At 38.6% G+C, this 23,255-nt stretch overlaps 1 protein-coding gene and 1 non-coding gene across 7 annotated transcripts in view; both read left to right on the top strand.

Moving 5' to 3' along the window:
* Positions 1-23,255, top strand: part of CKAP5 (cytoskeleton associated protein 5) — a 70,494-nt gene that overhangs the window by 27,760 nt on the left and 19,479 nt on the right. For 2 of the 6 annotated variants that reach the window (XM_064657925.1, XM_064657926.1), the window contains exons 18-44: positions 1,037-1,131; positions 2,445-2,502; positions 2,586-2,711; positions 3,041-3,177; positions 3,336-3,510; positions 4,059-4,172; positions 6,153-6,281; positions 6,873-7,067; positions 7,729-7,864; positions 8,650-8,738; positions 9,909-10,034; positions 10,697-10,846; positions 11,249-11,452; positions 12,189-12,324; positions 13,153-13,346; positions 15,069-15,241; positions 15,457-15,480; positions 16,384-16,557; positions 16,982-17,102; positions 17,802-17,981; positions 18,430-18,617; positions 19,030-19,105; positions 19,884-20,072; positions 20,176-20,310; positions 20,838-20,921; positions 21,015-21,174; positions 22,881-23,035. In XM_064657925.1, the coding sequence (XP_064513995.1) occupies positions 1,037-1,131; positions 2,445-2,502; positions 2,586-2,711; positions 3,041-3,177; positions 3,336-3,510; positions 4,059-4,172; positions 6,153-6,281; positions 6,873-7,067; positions 7,729-7,864; positions 8,650-8,738; positions 9,909-10,034; positions 10,697-10,846; positions 11,249-11,452; positions 12,189-12,324; positions 13,153-13,346; positions 15,069-15,241; positions 15,457-15,480; positions 16,384-16,557; positions 16,982-17,102; positions 17,802-17,981; positions 18,430-18,617; positions 19,030-19,105; positions 19,884-20,072; positions 20,176-20,310; positions 20,838-20,921; positions 21,015-21,174; positions 22,881-23,035 (3,723 nt within the window). The remainder of the gene's footprint in view (positions 1-1,036; positions 1,132-2,444; positions 2,503-2,585; positions 2,712-3,040; positions 3,178-3,335; positions 3,511-4,058; positions 4,173-6,152; positions 6,282-6,872; positions 7,068-7,728; positions 7,865-8,649; positions 8,739-9,908; positions 10,035-10,696; positions 10,847-11,248; positions 11,453-12,188; positions 12,325-13,152; positions 13,347-15,068; positions 15,242-15,456; positions 15,481-16,383; positions 16,558-16,981; positions 17,103-17,801; positions 17,982-18,429; positions 18,618-19,029; positions 19,106-19,883; positions 20,073-20,175; positions 20,311-20,837; positions 20,922-21,014; positions 21,175-22,880; positions 23,036-23,255) is intronic. The other 4 variants (XM_064657928.1, XM_064657930.1, XM_064657927.1 and 1 more) reach the window with 4 other exon arrangements.
* Positions 17,165-17,274, top strand: LOC135416828 (small nucleolar RNA SNORD67). Its single transcript, XR_010431765.1, has one exon. It is a non-coding gene; the product is annotated as a small nucleolar RNA SNORD67 (small nucleolar RNA).

Genomic DNA, 23,255 nt, shown 5'->3' on the forward strand with positions numbered 1-23,255 from the left:
GGGAAGAATAACTTCCCTTGACCTGCTGGCCACGCTGCTTTTGAGGCAGCCCAAGACATGACTGGCTTTCTGGGATGAACATGCACATTACCAGTTCATGTCTAGCCTCTTGTCCACCAACACCTCCAGGTCTTCTTTGTCAGGGTTGCATTCTTACTCTTTCTCTCCCCCTCAACTGCTACTGATGCCACGGGTTGCCCTGACCCAGGTGCAGCATCTTGCACTTGGCTTTGTTGAACCTCATGAGGTTACTATGGACCCACTTCCTGAGCTTGTCCAGGTCCCTCTGGTGGCATCCCATCTTTAAGGCATGTTGATTGCACCACGCAACATGGTTCATCTCAAACTTGCTGAGGGTGCACTCAATCCTTTTGTGTTGTTGATGAAGCTGTTAAGTAGCATTGGTCCCGGTACAGACCCCTGAGGGACACCACTCCTCACTGATTCCATCAGGGCCCTGAGCCATTGGCCACTACCCTGTGGATGCAGCTGTTCAACACAGTCCACTCATCAAATCCATCTCTCTGCAATTTAGAAGCGTGTTGTGGGGGATCATGTCAGACCTTACAGAAGTTCAGATAGATGGCATCTGTAACTCCGCTAATGTAGTCACTCCATCATAGAAGGCCTTCTATGGTGGTTGGTCAGGCAGGACTTGCTCTTGGCGAAGCTGTGCTGGCCGTCTCAGTCACCTCCTTGTCCTCCATATGCCTTAGCACACATCTAGGAGGATGTGTTCAATGATCTTCCAACATCAGTAATAAGGAGTAATTCACTAGTATCTCTTTTAATACTGCCAGAGCAGTCTGTAAGAAAGGTGTCTCTGGCTGCCTTTAAGTACGTCAGGAACTTGTGGTTCACTTCAGTTCCAATTGTTTTCTACCACAGCAATACAATTGCTTTTTCCTCCGATGTTAGTCCAGCCTTTTCTGTTCACTTGCAGTGCCCTGTGTTTTTTGCAGGTGTCTTTGTTATTATAATGCTTTGTCATCTGGTTTCTCAGTGAAAATTTATACCTAACTCTCTTCTGTTCCAGGTTGTGGCTACGGCTTTCTCTCAGAAGAATCCTAAAAACCAGTCAGAAACTTTGAACTGGCTTTCAAATGCAATTAAAGAGTTTGGCTTTTCTGGGTAAGTCTTTTAAGTAAATTGCTAAGAGACACTCTAATGAAAATATTTTTAATCTAGGACTAAGATTCTCTTCATCTGAACTCTTGTTCCTTAAACTCTGATGCCAGCCATCAGATGCTCTTCTAGCTCTAATTGTGTAAGTGAAAGTATCTGACATTATTAGTGGAATGGGATGTGATTACGTTACAAGATCACTTGACCTTCTCTGAGGAGCATTTTTCTTAAACTTAAGGTACTATAGGTGTGGGCTGGGCAAGGAGCTGTAGCATTGCATTTCTGTTATACTGCTTGGATACACACCTGCACCCAGGTGGTTCACTATGTTTTATAGTTTAAAAAAAAAAACAAAACCAAATCTGATAGCTACAGAAGAGTGCTTATTACTCTCCAGGGAGACATTTTGATGCTGATAACAGGATGAAGATTTAGCCAACACAATAGCAGTTATGTCTGCCTCTGTGAGGGTAAGAAATGAGTTCTCCATCAGAACCAGGGATAGTATTCTTAAATTTTTATTGATTTCTTAACTGAATGTGATCAAGCACACCTAATACAGTGTACTGTTGAGAAGAAAATTTCTAAGCAGTGAAGACTTCAAGTATCAATTTGACTAATTGGGCAGTTACAATGCCTGTCTTAAGGTATTTTGCAGCTATTTAAATGGATAAGTCTGGAAAGTAAACTCTTCGGCAAATTCCCCAAAAAGTATGTATTTACAGCAGGGTAACCTGTGCGTAGATATGCTACTAGAACAACACTGTTTGAGGCTACACAGATGGTATAGAAGGTTCAGAAATCTAAACCTTCCTTTATTTCTCCTGCAAATTTATTTTTTCATATTCATGCCTTTTTCTGGAAGATCCTGAGCCTGACTAACAAAACAAAAAAAACCTCCACAACAGCAGTAAACCCTCTCCTTTATTATGTAGCCATGTTTCAGGTGCTTAAAATTATTCTCAATTCTTTCATCAATATTTCAGTCCTAGCAGTTATGTAGCAGGTGATGTAATTTAAGGAACTTTCTAGCTGTAATAATAGTTGGCTTTGATATAGATTATCATATGTTTACTGTATTGATTTTCATACATAGGCTATTCTCCAAACTGCTCTCTTTCAGTAGTTATTTAAATAGCTACTATCTACACTATACCTGTGATGATATTTTATAGGTGCAAATATCTTCTTCACATAAGCAAGTAGTATAAATCTGCCTCCAGGTATTTTTTTTTTCTTTAACATGTTCTGATGATTTTATTTGTTGTTGGTGTTTCCTGTGTTGCATTTTGTTTATGGCAGAAATCTTTCTCCCACAGACTGAATGTCAAAGCTTTCATCAGTAACGTGAAGACAGCTCTTGCAGCAACTAACCCAGTGAGTAAATTTAGAATATTAATCCTGAATTATTATCAGTCCTTAAACTGAAGACTTGAGTGTTTTTGTCCTTTTTCTGGCAGGCTGTGAGGACTTCTGCCATTACGTTGCTGGGAGTAATGTATCTTTATGTGGGACCTCCTCTGCGAATGTTTTTTGAGGATGAGAAGCCAGCCCTTCTCTCCCAGATAGATGCAGAATTTGAAAAGGTATGAAGTGTAGCTCTCTTACTAGCAAGTATCATTAAAACTACTTTAAGACTTCAGTAGCTGAAATCTGTAGTAATATTATGGTCTAACCCGTGTTTTTGTAAGTGAACCAGATTTTTTAAGGCAGTGCATGAAAGCTGCATGTCATTATGTCAATAGTCATATTTTTCATTACAAACTTCAAAAGTTCCTAGTTTTGTTTGAATAGCATAATGTTTTAGAAGTCTCTCTTCCTGAGCCAGTGCATTTGTATCATGCAAGGGGTTTTATTTTTAAGGTCAAATGAAAAATTGTAAAATAGCTGTTTCTGATTTTTGCTTTGCTTGCAGATGCAAGGCCAGACAGCACCAACTCCAACTCGTGGCATTTCCAGGCACAGTGCAGGAGGTGGGGATGATGGTGAGGAAGAAGAACAAGAGGAAGTTGGGAATGATGTTGTGGATCTCTTGCCAAGAACAGATATTGGGTAGGTTTGGATTCTGCAGCCTGAAGACCTACTTTCACTGCAATTCAAAACTTTGTGTTTATAAACTTCGTAAGCAGAAATCTGTGGTAATGAAGCACTCAAATACCAATAGATAGATAACTAAGAAAGTGGTCTTTTTACCTGTTTTTCTCCTGCAGTGATAAGATCACAGCTGAACTAGTGTCTAAGATTGGGGATAAAAACTGGAAGATCAGAAAAGAAGGTCTAGATGAAGTGACAAGCATATTAAATGAAGCAAAGTTCATACATCCAAACATAGGAGAACTTCCAGCTGCTCTGAAGAATCGTCTCAATGACTCCAATAAAATCTTGGTATGTTTTCCAAAATCCTGTTTCAGCTGTTTCCAGCTTAGAACTTCAGTTATTTATGATTTCTGAACCTTGCTTAGTACTTGGTCTGTTACAATGTCATGAAATCAACAACTGGAAAACAGTGTATTGTATGTTTCTAGATCATATATTTGCCTATTTTTATAAATATTTGGCTTTCTTTTTATTTAAAAAAGCCTTTCAAAAAAGGAAAATCTGTCTTTACTCTGAGCGTAGTGTAAGCAAGTCTTCAAATAAGTTTGAGTAATTGCTTCACTTTTGACAAAAGTGAATTGTCTGTTGTTAAATATTTTTAGTTGAAATTTAATTTGCTCAGAATATGGAAGTATTTTTTATTTATTTGTGTGATGAATTTGAAGTCTGGAATAGGTGTCATTAAGCAGGCATTCTAAAGTAAAAATCTAGTGTTTTAGTAAAGTCAAAAAAAAAAGTAAAAACCAGCAGTGTTGCTTTTCCCCATATAACTCGGAGGTTTTGTAGACGTGCTTGTAACACTGTTTTCTTTAAAACCTTTTTTTCTTTATGTGCAGGTGCAACAAACACTGAGCATTCTTCAGCAGCTAGCAACAGCAATGGGTCCCAATATCAAACAGCATGTGAAAAATTTGGGGATTCCTGTCATTACAGTCCTAGGAGATAGTAAGGTAGGACAGTCGTCAAGATCTCTTTGCCTTTTTGCATATCTGATCTATGTCTGAAAGTAACTGTTGATATTTAGACTTGATTTTAAGAGGTGGATGGCAGTTTAAACTTTCTTTGGAAGCTTACACATTTTTTGAAGAGTTCTTGCCTGAATGACAGCATATTATCCAAATATGAATTTGTACCTGAATTTATATTCTACTTGAGCTGTGGTCTCCTGCTTGTAACTAAACCCAGTCGGTGTCATAATTTGGCTTTTAAATGAAATGTGGTGAGTGTATGCATATTTTCTAAGGCTGCAAGTACACTACTTTAGGCACTAAGCCAGTTTGGTTGGTAAAGGTGCTTTTAGTGTATCACTGTGGATCCCAGTATATGTTGTTTTTGTCTTTTCGCTGTGTAGGAGACCTGTAGGTAGACACAGGACACTCACAACTGACACTGAAGCTTTTATAAAGTCAGTGTCGAGCTTGTTAGGATGCTATGTCAAGATTAGAGCTAGGGCCATGGGAAAGAGCTAATTTGGAGTAGTGGAGGAAAGAAGTTTGGGAAGGTGCCGATGTCTTGGGGTCACGGGCATTATCAGAGGTAGCATACTTCAGCTGTCTCTACTCTGAATGTGAGTAGGAAAAAGAACAGAAGCTGGATCTGCCTGTCCCAAACAGTGGAGGACTAGGACTGGTCCTAGGGCTGGATAAAAAACTCCTGGTCACATTGTTTCATCTTTAAGAGTCTTCAAGAACTGAGATTTTATGTGGCTGTTGAATTCTTCTTTTGCTCACCAGTTATCTTGAGGTAACATCGAACTCCCTTTGCAGAGTCATAGAATTGTTTAAGATGGTCTGTAGGGTTACCTTCCAACCTAGTTCCAACCCCACTGCCATGGGCAGACACCTTCCATTAGACCAGCTTGCTCAAAGCTGTGCCTGAACTTCAGTTCGAAGTACATGGTTTAAGGATAAGACTAATTGTGATTAACTTAGTGTTGCTAAAATGAGTAATACCAATGTTATTTGTAAGAACTATAATGCTGACAGAAGATGGTATGTTCATTCGAACATTTTTACAGTAATATTTTTTTAAGTACTGCAAGTGCAAGATTTAACTAGTTTATCAAAGTTATCCAGCTTTTGAGGTTGAGGATGGTCCTTTCTGCACCCTGCTTCAATATGCTTATAGTGGACCCACTGAATAATTGAGGAAAGCCAACAGCTTGTAGTATGAGTGAAGACAAATTAAATTTGGGTGATGGGGAACCAAGGTCTTGCCAGAGAGGCTGATGAGCATCTGTTTATCTGTAGCTCATGATTTGTTTCTTTTCCTCAATGAGACGGAAGATGGGCCAAGTTATTTGCAAGGATGCTCACTACTTATTTACATATATGCCTGAATGTTACCTCTACATTTAATATTGATTTATACTAAACATAAATGAATCTGTCACATTACCAGCTTTCCTCATAAATTCTGCCTGCAGTAGAGGATCATATTATAGAGTCATGTCTACACTGATAACATTTTAAAGAACTGTGATTGTTAGGTATTCCATCTGGCTTCTCATAACTTTACATAGTTCTTTCAAAAAAGGGTGCTGTTCTAAATTTTGCTTGAAAAAAACCTAAATATGGAAATTGGTAGGAGTTAGAGGGTTTTCCTTGTTCCTGACTTGACTTTTGCTCATGTGTGTCCTAAATAAGAGTGCCCAAATAGCAGGCTCCGTAACCCACCTGCCTTGATTCATTGATGTGCTGTATGATAGATAAGTATAATGTCTGATTTGGTAATTGCTGCAGCTGATACCATCACTAAAACCAAATTCTTCCGAATCTTAGACTTCTCAAGCAGTGAATAAAAAAAGAGATTTCAACACCCATGATGTGAAAGCTTTTTCCTTTCGTAGGAAGGTTGATTGTTGCCTCTTCTGTTGTAAACTTCTGACCCCTCTTTACGTTTATTCTTCTTAAATTTTGTTCTTGCTCCAGAATAATGTTCGTGCTGCTGCATTAGCAACTGTGAATGCCTGGGCTGAACAAACTGGCATGAAAGAGTGGTTGGAAGGGGAAGACCTGTCTGAGGAGCTCAAAAAAGAAAATCCTTTCCTAAGGCAGGAGGTAGGCTTCTGTCAAAAAAATTTCTTGTTTGTCTAATCAAAATAACCTTATGTTCTATGGATTGTTTATCTATGCAGACTGAAATGGCACAATGCTACAATTGTATGAGAAAACAAGTAGGTGAGTCTCTGTACTGACATAAAATTGTTAAACCTCAAAAGGCTAATAACAAGCTTTCTTCCTGCATGATAGCTGTCATTCAGTGCCTCTAAAATGAAACTTTTGTCTGTTTTGATTAGCATTTTAAGTGCTAGTGTGTTTTCCCTCAAATTCACCATGGAATAGAACTGGAGTCATTAAAAAGAGCACATGGAATTCTGTTGCTTTCAAAAGCAACAACCTTTACAGTTTTAAGAGACTATGCTTCAAGTTTTAAGATAGATGTGTATTAACATACTGTACTCAACTTTTTATTTTTGTAATTGCTAACATCAAAGTTGATGTTAGTTATGAATATTTGTCTGAAGAAAGTTTGCGGTGGGTTTTTCCTACTCACACAGAGTTGTGTGAGGGACTACTATTCAGTCTTGTGGCCTGACAGAGCAGTGTTAGCACTTCTTCAAAAGCTTTTATTTTAAAACTTTGTTTCAGCTTCTTGGTTGGTTGGCTGAGAAGTTGCCTACCCTCCGCTCTGTTCCTTCTGACCTGCTCTTGTGCGTGCCTCACCTGTACTCCTGCCTTGAAGATCGAAACGGGGATGTGCGCAAAAAGGCACAGGATGCCCTGCCGTTCTTTATGATGCATCTTGGCTTTGAGAAGATGGCAAAAGCCACTGGCAAGCTGAAGGTATTTCTGTCACAAAGATTAGATAATGTGACCTTCAATGAGTGAATATGAACAAGTCACATTCACAGTCTCATGATATGCTGTCCTGAGTCATGTAAGCTTGTCTGCATCAAATATTTTCAGGGGGGCTGAAAACAGTATCAGGAGGCTGTGAGTTAGAGCTTTCTGTACTTCAAAAATGATTACTACCACTACAGGCTTATCACTGCAAGAGCCTGATATTTATTCACTCTTTGTTCCTTCTGAAAAAAAAAAATTACCTGCAGAAAGCTTCCATACCAGTTACTGTCCCATTATATGCTTTTGTACTCATACTTTCAGATGGCTTCTAGCAGTTTGGTCTGGCTTATGAACCCTTGAGAGAAGAATAATTGTAGGGCACTCCATAGGCACTTCATAGGACCACTCACCTAGAACAGATTGCTGCTGCACATGTTTCCCATAGGACTTGCAGAAGAAACTTAATAAAAAGATGTTTTATCTCAGAACAAAAGTATCTGAGAACATTGATGTTTTAAGATAAGCATCCTGGAAAGTAGTAAACAGAGAATAGCTTGTTTCAAACTACTATTGTTTTCCTTGTCTGTGGCTAGTTTATTAGTAGACTAGTGATAGTCATTGCTAAATTTATCACTTCTTTTTTCCCCTTTTTGTTCTCTAGCCAACTTCCAAAGACCAAGTACTGGCCATGCTTGAGAAAGCCAAAGCCAACATGCCGGCCAAACCAGCTCCCCCTGCTAAATCATCTTCCAGAGTGGTAGGGGGAACAGCTCCAGCCAAATTCCAACCTGGGTCAGGTAACCTCTCTTATATTCTGGGAAACATCTGAGAAAAGGGTGGGTTTTGAAGCTTTTTGACATTCCAGGGGAAGAAACATACTTAGCTGGAGAAGAGGAATTCAGCATAGTTAGGGTTACAAAGAACTGTGGAATCTAGTGAGTTCTGTCTGCAGTTCTGGCCTTTCTTGCAGTTGAATCAGCTTCCAGTGTAGGAGGGTGCTTCCTTTCCACACAGCCATCTGTCAGCTGCTATTTGAAAATATCTACTTGGTATTGAAGTTAAAACCCAGGGGCTTCAGGGGGAGGCTTTTAGTAATACTAATCTGATTTTAATATAATATGATTTTAAAATGTTTTCACATTATTTTTTATCTAGACTACTTCTTCAATGTAGTTTACTCTGGGACTACCAGATTACTTGTGCTGATGCAAAAGAGGGTAATGGGATTAGGGGACAAGTGATTTGAAGAAGCAGTCCTGTCTTATTGCTCTGCTGGGGCTAGCTTGCCTGCTCAGACCAGGTGCAACTACAGCTCTAGACATTAGCCTGGAATGTGTGTGTCTGTGCATTTGTAAATTGTTTTGAAAATGACAATTTTGCTAACATAGTATGATATTAATTATGAGAACTTTATATGCTAACATGGAATTTAAGGGACCTTCTCTGTGGGTCTAAAATCCTCAGACATCTGTGTAATAAGTATATTGTATCCATGAGCAGTTTTTCTTCTGTTCTTAGAACAGAAAATTGATAACCTAAAATAGGCTTGAAGATAGCTTGAAATGGTCTATTGTTTCTCTAGCATTTGCTGATGACTTGGGGTCTAATAACGTGGAATCCAAGCCTGATCCAAAAAAAGCCAAAGCAGGAGGACTGTCCTCTAAAACTAAGGTATGTCAGTTTTATTTTGTACAAGATCAGTTCCATGAAGTTAATAGCTGTGGTTTGTTAATCTGTTATGGGTAGAAGAGTATAGTCCTTGAGCTCTAAAGTGACAGGTGTTCCTGTATCACTTACCCAATCACTGCTGTTGTCATTACCTATTTAATTCTTAAAGTCTGTGTTGTCAAAAATGCAGTCTTGTGAGAGACTCAATTTGTCTGAAATCTGCTTGGCCTCCTTGATTCTGTGCTATTGAGAATTCATTCTTACTGTTACACTTCCAATGTTATACTTTAACATTAATTTTGAACCCATGTATCAAAAGAAATTTGTCTCTGCCTTAAAATATGAAGAGTAAAATGTTCTCAATCACTAGTGAAAAAAGGGAAGGAATATGCTTGAAAGCACAATAATCTCAATTGATTACAGTCAATTTGTGGTTAGGTTTTTCTGTTTTGCTTTACAGTAATTTTTTTGCTATTAACTTTAAAGTTTGTCCTCTGGGTACAACTAAAAATAACCTGAATTGTTTTAGTCGTGTTGCCTCCATTGTCTGATGTAGTGCTATAACAAGAACATTTTATGTCCATCTTAATGGCAAGAATGAGCAAAACAGACCTTGAAGGATATTGTAGATTTGCTGAAGTCGATGCAGTGTTCTGTCAAGAGTTCAGAACTGGGATTGTAGAGTTAAGGCCTTTGCTGCAAATGCATTAAAAGGTTTGGAATGGTAACTCTTAGGAGTAAATAGCTGTCTAACAACAAAGACTTTTCTGTGGCTTATTTACAGCAGTCAAATGTTAATAGCAATATATCCAAGGGTAATGCCAGCCTGCCCAAAGCTAATACAAGCCTCAGCAAAGGCAGTTCAAGTCTGACAAAGAGCCAGTCTATCAAACAGGTACCACGCTGGGTTTTAGGGATGTGTGGGTGACTAGCACACTGGTTGAGTGATGTGTCATACTTCACAGGGTACTACTGTGCACACTGTCATGGGTATTGCTTCCACAGCAGCAGAGCACACACTTTTAAAATTCTAATCAACATTTTTCTTTCAGCTTCTCTCTGGCTCTTGTATACATAGGCAGCATGAGACTGGCTGGTATCTAATGCTTGCAATTGCTGGGCATGAGGCATATATATGTCTTGTGTTGCCTGTTAATACTGTGCTTTTTTCAGGGTGTACAAGGGAAGAAAGTGCTAAGCAAGCCTAATTTGAAGGAAGACGATGATAAATCAGGTCCTATTTTTATCATAGTCCCAAATGGAAAAGAACAGAGGATGAAAGAGGAGAAAGGTCTGAAGGTGAGAAAAATTGGAATGTATTCACAAGTTTTGAAGGAGATTTTTTTTTTAAACGGCATTTGTTAGTTTTGAATTTAGAATAAAATGTACTATGGCATGAAAGTGCTAGGCACTGTCCATCTCTTGGACAGATTCTTCAGTTGAATTTCACAGGTCAGTATCTGGCTTACTGTGATGTTTCTCTTCTGATTTCCAAATTTTGTGCATATGGGCTTTTATGACAGTGTATAAATGCTGAAAATTTGTGAAGGATCGTTAAGCTTAGTCAGCTGTTTTCAGGTACAGAGTTCCAGGATACATTGGAAATGCTTCAATTTACTTATTTTGAACAGCCCTACTTAGCAATTCTTAGGGAAATTCTGTTACTGAAAACATACATGTTATTTGTAACTTGCTAGTAGATAGGCCTGTCTGTAGCTTAAAACTAACCACTTTAAGTGATAATTATTAAGATGATGGCCTAAAGATAACCAGTCCACATGAAGAAAATTTTTCACGTAAGAGAAGGTGAGCAAACACCACTGATTTTTCCTGTTACTTATTGACAATAAGAAGACTTTGAAAACAGATTCTGAAGTGGAACTAAATGATATACAATCAGCAGAGCCTTTCAGGAAGAAAATGTATTGCTTACTTTGAGTTCTAAATGCTGCCTTTTACAGGTGTTAAAGTGGAATTTCACTACTCCCCGTGATGAATATATTGAACAGCTAAAAACTCAGATGTCCACTTGTGTGGCCAAATGGCTACAGGATGAGATGTTTCATGCAGACTTTCAGCACCACAACAAAGCACTGGCTGTTATGATTGAGGTGAGTTTGTCTCTGTGGTAGTAGATGATGTGGTATGGAATTATTCTCTGCTATGACAGATTCTGCTTGAATTCAAATCAAATAGGAATTCTCTGAGGAGTCGAGTCATTTTTCTGTGAAGTTGAAACCTAAACATATATAGAAATAATTTTCAGAGATATGGTGAAGTTGGTATTAATGCTGTTTCTTGGGAGAAGGGAAAAATTCCTCAGCAGAGACTTCTCTTAGAATTTCAGAAAAGCTGTATAAGTTAAAAGTGAGTACTTATGGTTCTGAGAATTGACCAATAAATGTAGACTATCTTATCAGACATAGCTTAGCTTATTCTCTGTTCTTTTCTTGAACTCTGTGTGTGTGTGTCATTATGCTTAACCTTTTTTTTTCTTTTTTTCTTCCTTCAAGCACTTGGAGAGTGAAAAAGATGGAGTCATCAGCTGCCTGGATTTGATCTTAAAATGGCTTACCCTGCGGTTCTTTGATACCAATACAAGTGTTTTGATGAAAACACTTGAATACCTTAAATTGCTTTTCAATATGCTGAGTCAAGAAGAGTATCACCTCACTGAAAATGAAGCATCCTCTTTCATTCCATATCTTATCCTAAAGGTACAATTTATTTTACACAAACTAACCTTATTTTTCATGAGGAATATAGCAGGATACCATCAAATACTGCAATATGTTCATTCTAAATATATTGTGAATAGAGTTAAATCCAGTTGGCTGCTGGTCATGAGTGGTGTTCCCCAGGGCTCAGAGTTGGGGCAGTCCTGTTTAATATCTTCATCAGTGATTGGGCAGGAGTGTTAATCTGCTGGAGGGTCAGAAGGCTCTACAGAGGGATCTGAACAAGCTGGATAGATGGACTGAGGCCAATTGTATGAGACACAACAGGCCTAGTTTTTTAGCCTGGAGAAAAGGAGGCTCAGGGCATATCTAGTGCTCTGTATAACTACCTAAAAGGAGGTTGTGGTTGGGTGGGTGTTGTCTCTTTCTTGCTAAATAGCAAGTGAATGAGAGAAAACAGTGTCAAGTTGTGCCAGGAGATGGTTATGTTGGATATTAGGGAAAACTTTTTCAACAAACAGCTGGTCGAGCGTTGGAACAGGCTGTCCAGGGAAGTGGTTGAGGTTCCATCACTGGAGGTATTTAAAAGATATGTAGATATGGCACTTAGAAGCCTGCATATTTCCCTTTAAAAGACATTGACCAAAAAGGAATTTTGCCTTGAGAATAATTCTGGCTTGCCTGACATTATTTAGAATAGTGAAATAGTGTCATGAGACTGTTTAAAATATCCTGTATTTCTTCCCCTCTTTTTCTTTTATTAATTTTCCATTAGGTAGGAGAACCGAAAGATGTCATCCGCAAAGACGTACGTGCCATTCTGAACAGGATGTGTCTCATCTATCCAGCCAGCAAGATGTTCCCTTTCATCATGGAGGGGACAAAATCCAAAAACTCAAAGCAACGTGCAGGTGCGAAATGGCGGGTTGAACTGGGCTTACGCAAAGTACTTGAAATTGCTTTGGTTTGTGTCTTGAAAAACCCAGCATAAGAGTGTTGGGTGGGATGTGAGATTTGTCTGCATGTGGCATTTTATGCAGATGTTCGTAAGTGTTTAAAGGATCAGATTTTAAAGTATCATATTGCTTTTTATTTTGGTGCCTTTGTACCTTCCAAAGATGAGCAATCTGTCATTGCTATCAGTATTAAGATTATGTCTCTCTTGAGTAGGCTTGTTTTCTTAGTGAAACAGTGCTGGGGAGAAGGGTGACAATACTCTTGTCCTAGTCACCAAGAAAATCAGTTAATCTGATCAACAAATGTCTCTACATTGCACATTTGTCTCAACACAAGTAAGGTCTGTAATGAAGTTAAGGTGCTTGAATTACAAACAGCTCCCTAGTTGCCTTGAAAATATCTTATCCTGGTATAACACGGAAGTTAAATTCTGTACATAATATAGCATTGCAAGCTCACAACTGTCTAAACTATCTAGATGTGAAGTTAACTGTAACATTGCTCATATAAGGTAACAGGAAGTATTTGAAGGGTATAGGGCTGACTGACAGCTTTTACATACTCTATCTGTGTGAAGTAGTCTGAACCTGTAGTTTATTTTATTCATCAATATTTATTATTTATTCATCCTGTAAATCACCTGGAGTGTGTCTGTCATCAGCTTTGTGATTGACAGTTCTTTACAGTGAATGTTCACATTGTGCAGGCAACACAGAAACTGGGAGTGCTCTCTTTCTAGCAGCTTTCAAGTTGAATATGTGTATGTTATTTTGTTTCTTTAGAATGCTTGGAAGAGCTTGGATGCCTGGTTGAATCATATGGCATGAATGTATGCCAGCCAACTCCAGGGAAAGCCTTAAAAGAAATGGCAACTCATATTGGTGATAGGGACAACACCGTGCGCAATGCTGCCCTGAACACCATTGTGACTGTCTATAATGTTCATGGTGATCAAGTGTTCAAGCTGATTGGAAATGTGAGTATAACTGGAGATAAGATTATGGGGGTTTGGGATTTAGGTGGTAGGTTTTGTTTGGTTTGGTTTTGGGGTTTTTTGTTTGGTTTGTGGGATTGTTTGGGGTTTTTTTGTTCCTTACTCTTTTGTAGAGGATAAGCACTGTTTTGCTTGTGATTGGTCATCTTGCTGTTGGCGTCAAGAGCATTTTGTAGTTTTGAAAATAATTATCATAAGATCTGTGGTGCTGTAAATTATTTGGTTAATCCCAGATTGTGGAATATATGAAATCATAGAATGGTTTGAGAAGGGACCTTAAGGATCATTTAGGTCCAACCCTGCTGCCATGGCGAAGCCACCTTCCACTAGACCAGGTTCCTCAGAGCCCCATCCAACCTGGCCTTAAACACTTCCAGGGATGGCATATCCTGTTCCAGTGCCTCAGCCACCCTTACAGTCAAGAATTTCTAATCCAGTCTAAACCTACCCTCTTTCATTTTAAAGTAATTACTCCTTGTCTTATCGCTATGTGCTCCATTTAGAAATCCTCTCCAGCTTTCTTGTAGGCCCCTTCTAGGTACTGGAAGGCTGCTATGATGTCTCCCTAGAGCCTTCTCTTCAGCATCCTGAACAACCCCCAGCTCTCAACCTGTCTTCATAGGAGAGGTGTATATAACCTGGGTGTGCATGAATAAGAAACAAAGCTGGAAGAAACAAGAAAAACACTGACTTTCATGGGAATTAAGTTGTTAATAAAGAATAACTTGAATGGATATTTTATGGAATATGACGAGCAGGGAAGGAAGGCTGCCCCTTTTTGTTTTTTTTTTGCCCTTGCAACTACTTGAAAAGTTGAAGTTTAATGTGACTTTTGTTTTCTCCGGTAACCATTTCCACAAGAATTAATGTTGCATTTTCATTAACATTTTAGAATGCAATCATATTTCAACTACTGTTCAGAGTGCAATCTGTCTCCTCCTTAGCTTTGCATAGTCCATTTGCTTTTGGATTTTCAAGGTTAAGAAAAGAACTGTAGCACCTGAACTCTTCAGCCCTTTCTAACTATGACTTTCTGAGCTTCAGTATGTCACAACTAAAATGTGTGGGTTCTCAGGAAGGCTTCCAAATCATAGGGATGTTGTAGAGTGGTTCTCACAAAATTGTCATGCTTACTTGTGTTCAAATGTAGTTATTGGTAATCTTTGGTCCAGTAGGTAAGCAGGTATATATGAATCTTTTCACTGCCTGAGTTGGAGTTTAAAGTTCGATCTTGTGTTGGGATTGAATGATTAGTATATTGAACAGGACAACTGTAAGAAGGACTCTGGCTTCTGTGGCAGGGTCCAGAGTGTTAAAGCACTGCCTTATCCCCTAATAGGGAATATAGAAAAGGTGGATGGCGGCTTTTTGTTTGAGTTTTTTGCAGCAACACATGCAACAATTGGAAACACTTGGTAGTACCATACTTTGAATTCGAGAGGAATTGTTTCTTGAAAACTATGTGGACTAGAAATAACTGTATTTGGTATTACAGCTTGTCAATATAGGTTAATTAGCTTTTGAAGTAACATCTGGCAGTCCAAAGTGGCCCTGTTAGTTTGCTGGTAGGTGATAGCATTGACAGTTCCTGCCTTGGTGATAGGGAACTTCAGTCTGCAGTAGTAAGTGATATGCATCCTGTAGGTGACCTAGATTTCTAAAATCCATACAACTTGAGTTGAGTGAAAGTATTGTGTGTTACAGCTTTCTGAGAAAGACATGAGCATGCTGGAGGAAAGAATAAAACGGTCAGCCAAGAGACCCTCTGCAGCTCCTGTGAGACAGGCAGAGGAGAAACCTCAACGTGCTCAAAACATCAGTGCTAACGCTGGCATGATGCGGAAGGGGCCAGCTGAGGACATGTCCTCCAAGCTCAAGTATGTAATGATACGTTGTGGTCTCTACCCTGCATAGTGTATGTGCTAATATCATGTCTGGCAATGTCATTTTAGTTCTCATATCATCATCTTTGCATGTTGTGAAAATCAGCCCTATAATATAAATCAAAATGTCTGAAACTTTTTTTGTCTTGTCTGTCTTGAAATCTTTCTAAATGGTCTTGTGCCTCTTTTCACTGCTTCTCCATGGACAGAATTATGTATCGCACTTATAGGATGTAAGTACTGCCCACTAACTCCTTGGTAGCAAGGCTCTTATATCTTTCAGTTTCTATCCCACTCATCCCTTCCTGAGGGTGACGAGTTTGCCATGACTAGTTCTAGGTTATTTACAGGTCTCTGACATAAAGAAAAGAAACCAAAAATACAGGTTTCTGTCAAGGTGGCCATAGATCAAGCTGCAGGCAGACTTGGCACTTCCACATTAAGCAGCTGTTCAAAATATTGGGAGTACTTCCAATGTGATACATTAAACTTTGTATTGGTTGGACCCTGTTCTTGTTATGCTAAACATAAAGCACAGAACTGGTTAAGCATGTGTGAATCATAGAGCCTGGGGCAACAGCACCAGAAACAAAAAGCTCAGAAACTGTATTGCTTGTTGCCTGCTCATTATTTCTGAGTAGAAATCTGTGTTGAGAACTATGTATTAGAATATTTCCTTAAAAATCCAATATGCAGCACAAGTTATGTGGGATGCTGGAAGTCTTAAGTTCAGAGGAGCTTGCAAGGTTGCTGTGTACATATGCATCCTGTCCGTCATTAAAAAAAGTGAGAGGAGAAAGAAGCCACACTAACTTCAAAGCTATGTTCCATTTATACTCCTGTAAACTCTACTAGTTATCTCAAACCATTGCATACCTGTCACAGGTGCAGGGGGTCTTGTGGGTTACAAGAGGAAGTCGAAAGCAAGTGACTAGCAGCTGCTCTTCTGGCCCACAAAAGTTTGTTTTACTCATGGCTTAGGGGAAAGGCAGAGGGAGTTATTAGGGGGCTTAAATATAATCAGAACTCCAAAATCTGTGCTATTCTGAGAACTTTAGGCCTACCAGTGGATGCTAGTGCTAGTACTCTTGCCTCTTATGTATGTGTAATAAACACCTCTCTCCTGGTTTCTATAGCCAAAATCGCAACATGGGCAGTCACTCTGAGACAACACATACTGTTCCACGGGAATTTCAGCTGGATCTTGATGAAATTGAAAATGACAACGGAACTGTCAGATGTGAGATGCCAGCACTTGTGCAGCACAAACTAGATGACATTTTTGAGCCAGTCTTGATTCCTGAACCCAAGTGAGTTTAAACTCCTAAGTGAAACCAGCAGGGCTGCTTAAAAACTATTTTGTGAAGCTGAATTGGCTAGTTTCTACGTTCAGACTTGTTTACATAAGAGGGTAGTGTCAGCTAGTTTGAAGAGATGTCAAAACGAAGGTCCCTTGCACTGTTCTGAAATCTGGAGAGCAGTTATTTTTAATGAAAAACCTGAGTTCTACTTATGTATTTTTATAGTAGAAGAATCTGAGTTTGTAAATGCATCATCAGTGTCCTTACAAATAGCACTATAGATGAGTTAAGAAGAGTGATTCCTTCCTTGACTATCCTCAGTGAAGAATGAAATCGTTTTCCCTTGTCTCTAAATCTTGATTGAAATGTAGCAGTTAAGTGTGAATTAAAGTAGCTCTCCAAAAAGTAATGAGTTCTCTTTTCAACTGTTTAGAATTCGTGCTGTGTCCCCACACTTCGATGACATGCACAGTAACACAGCTTCTACTATCAACTTTGTCATTTCCCAAGTAGCCAGTGGTGATATAAATACAAGCATTCAGGCTCTGACACAGGTAAGTGAATTAAGGTAGCAACTGATCATAGCAACTAATCACACTGTATTAAACTATTTGTCTGCGAGGGTGATGAGTTGCACTGTGTGGAGCGATCATGTCAGGTGACGTGGACTCTGCTCAGAATCTCCCTGATGACAAAACGAAGTGCACAGGGGCCATCTGACTCGCTTTAGCAATAGAAATTCCACTTGGAAGAGGTAGAATAGACTTAACACTTTTTTCATTAGTGATTCTGTGTTATCATTTTGGTTTTGTTAAATTATTTGTACTATGAGTTTGAAAAAGCCAGTTAGTCAGTGAGACTTAATTTTTAGTGTAAACTGGTTTATAGATCCTCTGCAAAAGGATTGTCTTGCCTCAGTTTTTATGTAGTTTTAGGGTGGCTTTAACTACTTCAGAGTTTTCATAATACTTAAAAGATTTCATAAAGCTGTTAATTCCAGAATTTTTAATGGAGTGTTTACATTTGTGTACAGGATAGGATTGCAGTTCTCTAAAAGATTAATAATTGGTTGTATTGGGATTAGCAATACAGGTCAGTGGCTACTGATTTCAGGTGAAAGCTTAGAATACAAGTGCCTTGGCAAATCAATTGGTCAAGGCAAGGCCCTTCCTACAGAAAAGTTTTTAAGTCATTGTTATTTTGCACTGTTTGCATTATGTTGACTTTACTAGTGTTTTGTTTTTAAATCTTAGATTGATGAGGTGCTCAAACAGGAGGACAAAGCAGAAGCTATGTCTGGCCACATTGACCAATTCCTAATAGCTACCTTTATGCAGCTTCGACTAATCTACAACACGCACATGGCAGATGAGAAGCTGGACAAAGATGAGATAGTCAGACTTTACAGCTGTATTATTGGGAGCATGATCACGGTAAGGCTTTGATGTAAAATGGGAGGTGAAGAGCAAATAACTTCTGTGCAGAAATTGCAGGAGAATGGAATGTCTGTCCTGTACCTAGGTTAGATTACTACTGAGTCTCTTTTATGAAGGTTTGTTGCTAACTGTCTGCTCATCAATGCACCTTTTGAGAGGGAGTGGGGAATGAGAAACTGGGGAAGAAGATCTCTGCTTCTGCAGAATATAGCCACTGTAATACTTCTGTTAAGCTCTGTTTTTAATATTCCTTTTTGAGTGCTGAGTTGGTGGCCTAAGTATTTTCAGAAGATACTCAGTAGAAATAACTTTCTTCATAGTTGTGTTTTGACTGTTTAATGTTGTGGGAAACAGGGAGATGTCATGGTTAGACAATGTAGTCTAGAGAACTCCCTGTATTAAAGGATCATGTACAGGGAAAACTAATACTGTCTTCAATCTGTAGCTATTTCAGATAGAGAGTCTGGCTCGAGAGGCCTCCACTGGTGTGCTTAAAGACCTAATGCATGGTCTTATTACATTAATGCTGGATTCTCGGGTTGAAGACCTTGAGGAGGGGGAGCAGGTCATCCGATCAGTCAACCTCTTGGTAGTGAAAGTTCTGGAGAAGTCTGACCAGACCAACATCTTGAGGTATATAATGAAAACTGCACAATTACTGCTTTTCTTTACCTGTTCTTGTGTGTTCCTTGAATGGCTGAGTTTGTCAGTCATTCTGTAAGCAAAGACAAATGTCTGTAGAATCATTCAGTTAGCTGATCAAGAATTATCACTCATCATCAATGGTGATCAGAATTTGACTGCACAATCTGCACAGCTGGAGGCAAGCTAAACAAACCAGCTTATTATGCTTCTGTGTGCTTTATAGTTCAGGAGACTGCCTCTTAAATTCTTGTAAGTAGAAAGAAGGAAAGAGCTGTTACACAACGTGATGTAAACTGCTGGACTAACCTCAGTCTCTATGGTATTCTGGGGTGAGTTGGCATCTTTTTTTCTTTTGTATAGAATGTTTTCTGTTTAACCTCTGTAAATTTATTCCTTTTAGTGCTCTGCTTGTTTTGCTCCAAGACAGTCTTCTAGCAACAGCCAGCTCTCCTAAGTTTTCAGAACTTGTCATGAAGGTGAGCCTATAATAGAGATTTCGAATTTACTTGGATTATCTGAATCATGTTAGCTGAAATGACACATACAGTTAAAAAAAAAAATAGTGGCCATAACTTGAAATACTTCTTATAACTCTTATAACCTTATTAGATGTCACATATAAGGACTTCTTGTATGCCAGGAGGGAGCTTAACACCTGCTAATAGTTTACAGAAACTTGTACACACTAATGCAAACTCCATACGAGCTGTAAAGTCACCTGCTGAGCTCGTTTGCTTGGGCACAGCACTGCACTGTGGATTCAAACAGTCCCAGACTGGAGCTGACTTCTATTTTATCATCTCTAATGATAGATAGAGTGAATGCGCAAATGTTTGCATTTAAAGCATGAGTGTGATTTTTTTTTTTTTTTATCATACAACACCCTTTTGTAACTGGCATGATTTAAAGACAACTTAGGCATTCTTAATGAGGTTAAACCTAAAGTCGATGTACATAGCATGTATGTATTATCTGCTAAAATTTCTTCACACAAAGCATTCAGTCTCCTGCTGTAGATAGAGAAGTCAACACCGCATTTATGCATCAGCTCTAAAGAAAGATCTGGATACTGTACAGCTAGTTACAAAGAGAAAGTATGTACCAGTGCAAATATAGCTTGAACAGACAGACACTGTGTGCCTGTAAATGGTAGCAGAGTGAAGTGACTCAGTGGTAATGTTGTGTAATCTCTCATTACATAATTGAATGCTTTTTCCTTGAGTTATCTTGCTTTAAGTCGGCCTCTCGTTCCAGTGTCTGTGGAGAATGGTGCGTCTTCTTCCGGAAACCATTAACAGCATAAATCTGGATCGGATTCTGCTGGATATCCACATTTTCATGAAGGTCTTTCCCAAAGAGAAGCTGAAGCAATGTAAGAGTGATTTTCCTATAAGGACATTGAAGACTCTGCTTCACACCCTGTGCAAGTTGAAAGGGCCCAAGGTCAGAGCAATCACTAGTGCTTTTAAATTGAATGTTCATGCAGTGTCTGAAGTTTGTCCTTATTTTTCTTTTTTTTTTTTATTCTCCTTTTTTCTTGTTTTAGATCTTAGATCATTTAACAATGATAGACAACAAAAATGAGTCTGAGCTAGAAGCTCACCTTTGTAGAGTAATGAAACACTCCATGGATCAGAGTGGAAAAGCTGATAAGGATACAGAAAAAGGAGCTTCTCGCATAGTAAGTAAAGAAAATGTGTTGGTAGGGAAAAGGAATGTAAGGCAATTTAAGAAACAAGTTTAATTTTATGTTTGTGGAATGTGCAGTAGTGATTGCCTTTTTGACATGCAACTAATGTTGGAAATACTCTTCTAATTTCCCTTTCATTTATGGCTGTTTTGGGAACTTGCTGTGTGTGTTTATGTGAGTATTCTGTGCATAACCCAGGATGAAGTGCTCTCCAGAACATTCAAGTGAGCAGCATAGGTTTATTGCTGCCTGATACTGGATCTGATCTACTAGAAGTTAACCATACCCAAACCAAGTTGTAAACACTACCTTCTCAGAAGAAGTCCTCCAGCTTGATGATATCCCTCCTCTCATTCTGTGTAAACAGTGGCTGTGTAGAACCCTGATCACTTGAAGATTTTCTTCATCTTGGAAGCTCTATATCCAGCTAGCAGATCTGAGGGTGGCGTGAGTTTGTCTGACTTCCATCTGGTTTTATTCACTTTGTTTTAAAAGTCTCCTTTTGTTTATTTATTTAGGAGGAAAAGGCTTCAAAAGCCAAGGTTAATGATATTTTGGCAGAAATATTTAAGAAGATTGGCTCAAAGGAGAACACCAAGGAGGTGAGTGCTCCCTTCCTGCACAAAAGAAGGCATGATACATTGGAATGGTGTATACAGCACTTGTAGTAATACCTAGGAACTCTTCCCTCCCAGGGTCTAGCAGAGCTATATGAATATAAAAAGAAATATTCTGATGCAGACATTGAGCCCTTCCTGAAAAACTCCTCTCAGTTCTTCCAGAGCTATGTGGAAAGAGGCCTCCGGTTGATAGAAACAGAACGTGAGGGGAAAGGACGCATTGCTCCTTCTACAGGTACATGTTATAGCAAAACTGGTTCATTTATGAGAAGCAGAGATAAGAGATCAGTTATATGTTTCCTGGTAGAAACTAATATTTGTAGATGTTTATGGATTTCCAAAGCAAGCTTGGTGCTTGTGTTGCTTCATGAGGCACCATTTGCAGGAATTATGCATTCTTGTTTACAAAAAAAAAGTTATAACCACACTAAATGTAGAAAACATCTGAAAGGCTTGGTAAATAAGTGGTTCTAATATGTATCCTGTAGTGTGGGTTGAACATTAGCCTATGTTTCCATGTGTCCAGTATCAAAAATTGGTTCTGCAAGGTATATAGCTGGTTTATAACCCCAAATCTTTGTTTGTGAAGCCTAGCCATGATGAACAGCAGCAGTCAGGTTCTCCATTTACCTTTTTACCAAAAAGGTGTAGGAGGCTTTTTACAGTATTATTTACTATGGAATTGGAAAGCTTATTTTAAATAACTTGAACTGTTCCTCTAGTAGAATTTATGATGATCCCTTTCCAATAAACTAGCTTTTTAATTGGATAAATTACTGTAAAACAGTTTGTTAGTGAGTCTTTTCATTGCAGATAAATACAAATGAGTATTTATTGCAATATTAGGGAGAGAATGTGACAAATCGTTAGCTGAGAGTAAAAGCTGATACACAGTCTATCAAAACTTCCTTTAACTTTCATTTCTTTCACATTTCATTGTGTCCTGTCAGACTTTGTCCTTTTTTCTACTATTGTTCCTTCTCCTATTCCTGTATTGTAGATTACTTTAGGAAGATAATGAGATTCTTTCAGAACCTCTTAAATGTGTTAAACTAGGTAGGACAGAAAATTCTGCCTTTTCATCCTAAAAGTCTGTACAACTGAGAAATTAGTACAGCAGTTTTCAAAATGAAATTTACATTCCACAATTGTCTTTTTTTCCCTCCCTAACTATAATTTTGTTATAATAAAGGATATTGTTCCATATTGCAACAGTGCTTTATTTAGAGTAAAATATAAGTAAGTGTATTAAAAGTATAAATGCTTAACCTTAATTCTCCTTTATCTAGTTTAAATGTCCTTGCAGTAAATTAGTGAAAACAAACCCTTGTCTGTGCTGTCTTAGAATTTGCAATTCATTTCATAATGGAAAAGCTTTTTTCATCATGTGAATTCCTTTTCTAGTCTTCTGGTAGGGAAGCTTTAAAAACCTTGCTATGTGCCTTCCAGAAATAGCTCTTTGAGACTGAACTGGAAGAAAAAGCTTTAAGTTACACAAATGAAGTAAAGAGGAGTTAGGATCAGTGGTAAACCCAAAAGTGATACTGAACTAGAAAAAGACAGAAGACTTCAAATACTTCCCATCCTGCCAATTGCTGAGTTCATTCTGTCATGTTGTGGTTACTTACTGCTGATCCATATCAGCATCTTCCTCTCTCCCCACTGTTGTCTTCAGCTGTCGACCTCAGCACTTCTGGAGCTGCTCTGCAGCCACTTCTTAAATTTCTCCATTTCTTTTCTTGGTTTTCAGTTGTCACTCTTGCAAGGAATTGGAAGTGCTGATACATCTATACTAGCAAATGCAAATAGCTTGGTAGTTTATAGATTGGTTACTTCTTCATTCATTGCATCTTGTTTCAAGGAACTGACCAAGAGGCTTACTCTTTTTTGATGTTTTTAATTGGTTTTAACTTTTCTTCCTTCCTTCCCCTCATCCTCCAGGAATTTCTTCTCAGATGGAAGGAACATGTGTTCCTGTGTCTACCCACACTGTATCTTCCTCTATAGGAAACACAAATGGGGAGGAAGTGGGGCCTTCAGTTTATTTGGAAAGACTAAAAATCCTCAGGCAGCGTTGTGGCCTTGACAACGCAAAGGTATTGTACTTGACAACTCTTGTAAATCTCCAGGAAAGGAACTTGATTTGTACTTTTTTTTTTAAAGAATTCAAATTGATTTCTCTGCCAAAGTCAGATTCTAATCAGAATTTATGATCTTTCATTATAGTGCATGTCCTAGTTACTCAATGCTTGTCGCTGTGCCTAGTATAAATGGCTTTAAATGCATTACTTGGCCAAGTAGGCTTAAGTTTCAATC

Source organism: Pseudopipra pipra, chromosome 6 (assembly GCF_036250125.1).
Source record: "Pseudopipra pipra isolate bDixPip1 chromosome 6, bDixPip1.hap1, whole genome shotgun sequence".
NCBI classification, from domain to species: domain Eukaryota; kingdom Metazoa; phylum Chordata; class Aves; order Passeriformes; family Pipridae; genus Pseudopipra; species Pseudopipra pipra.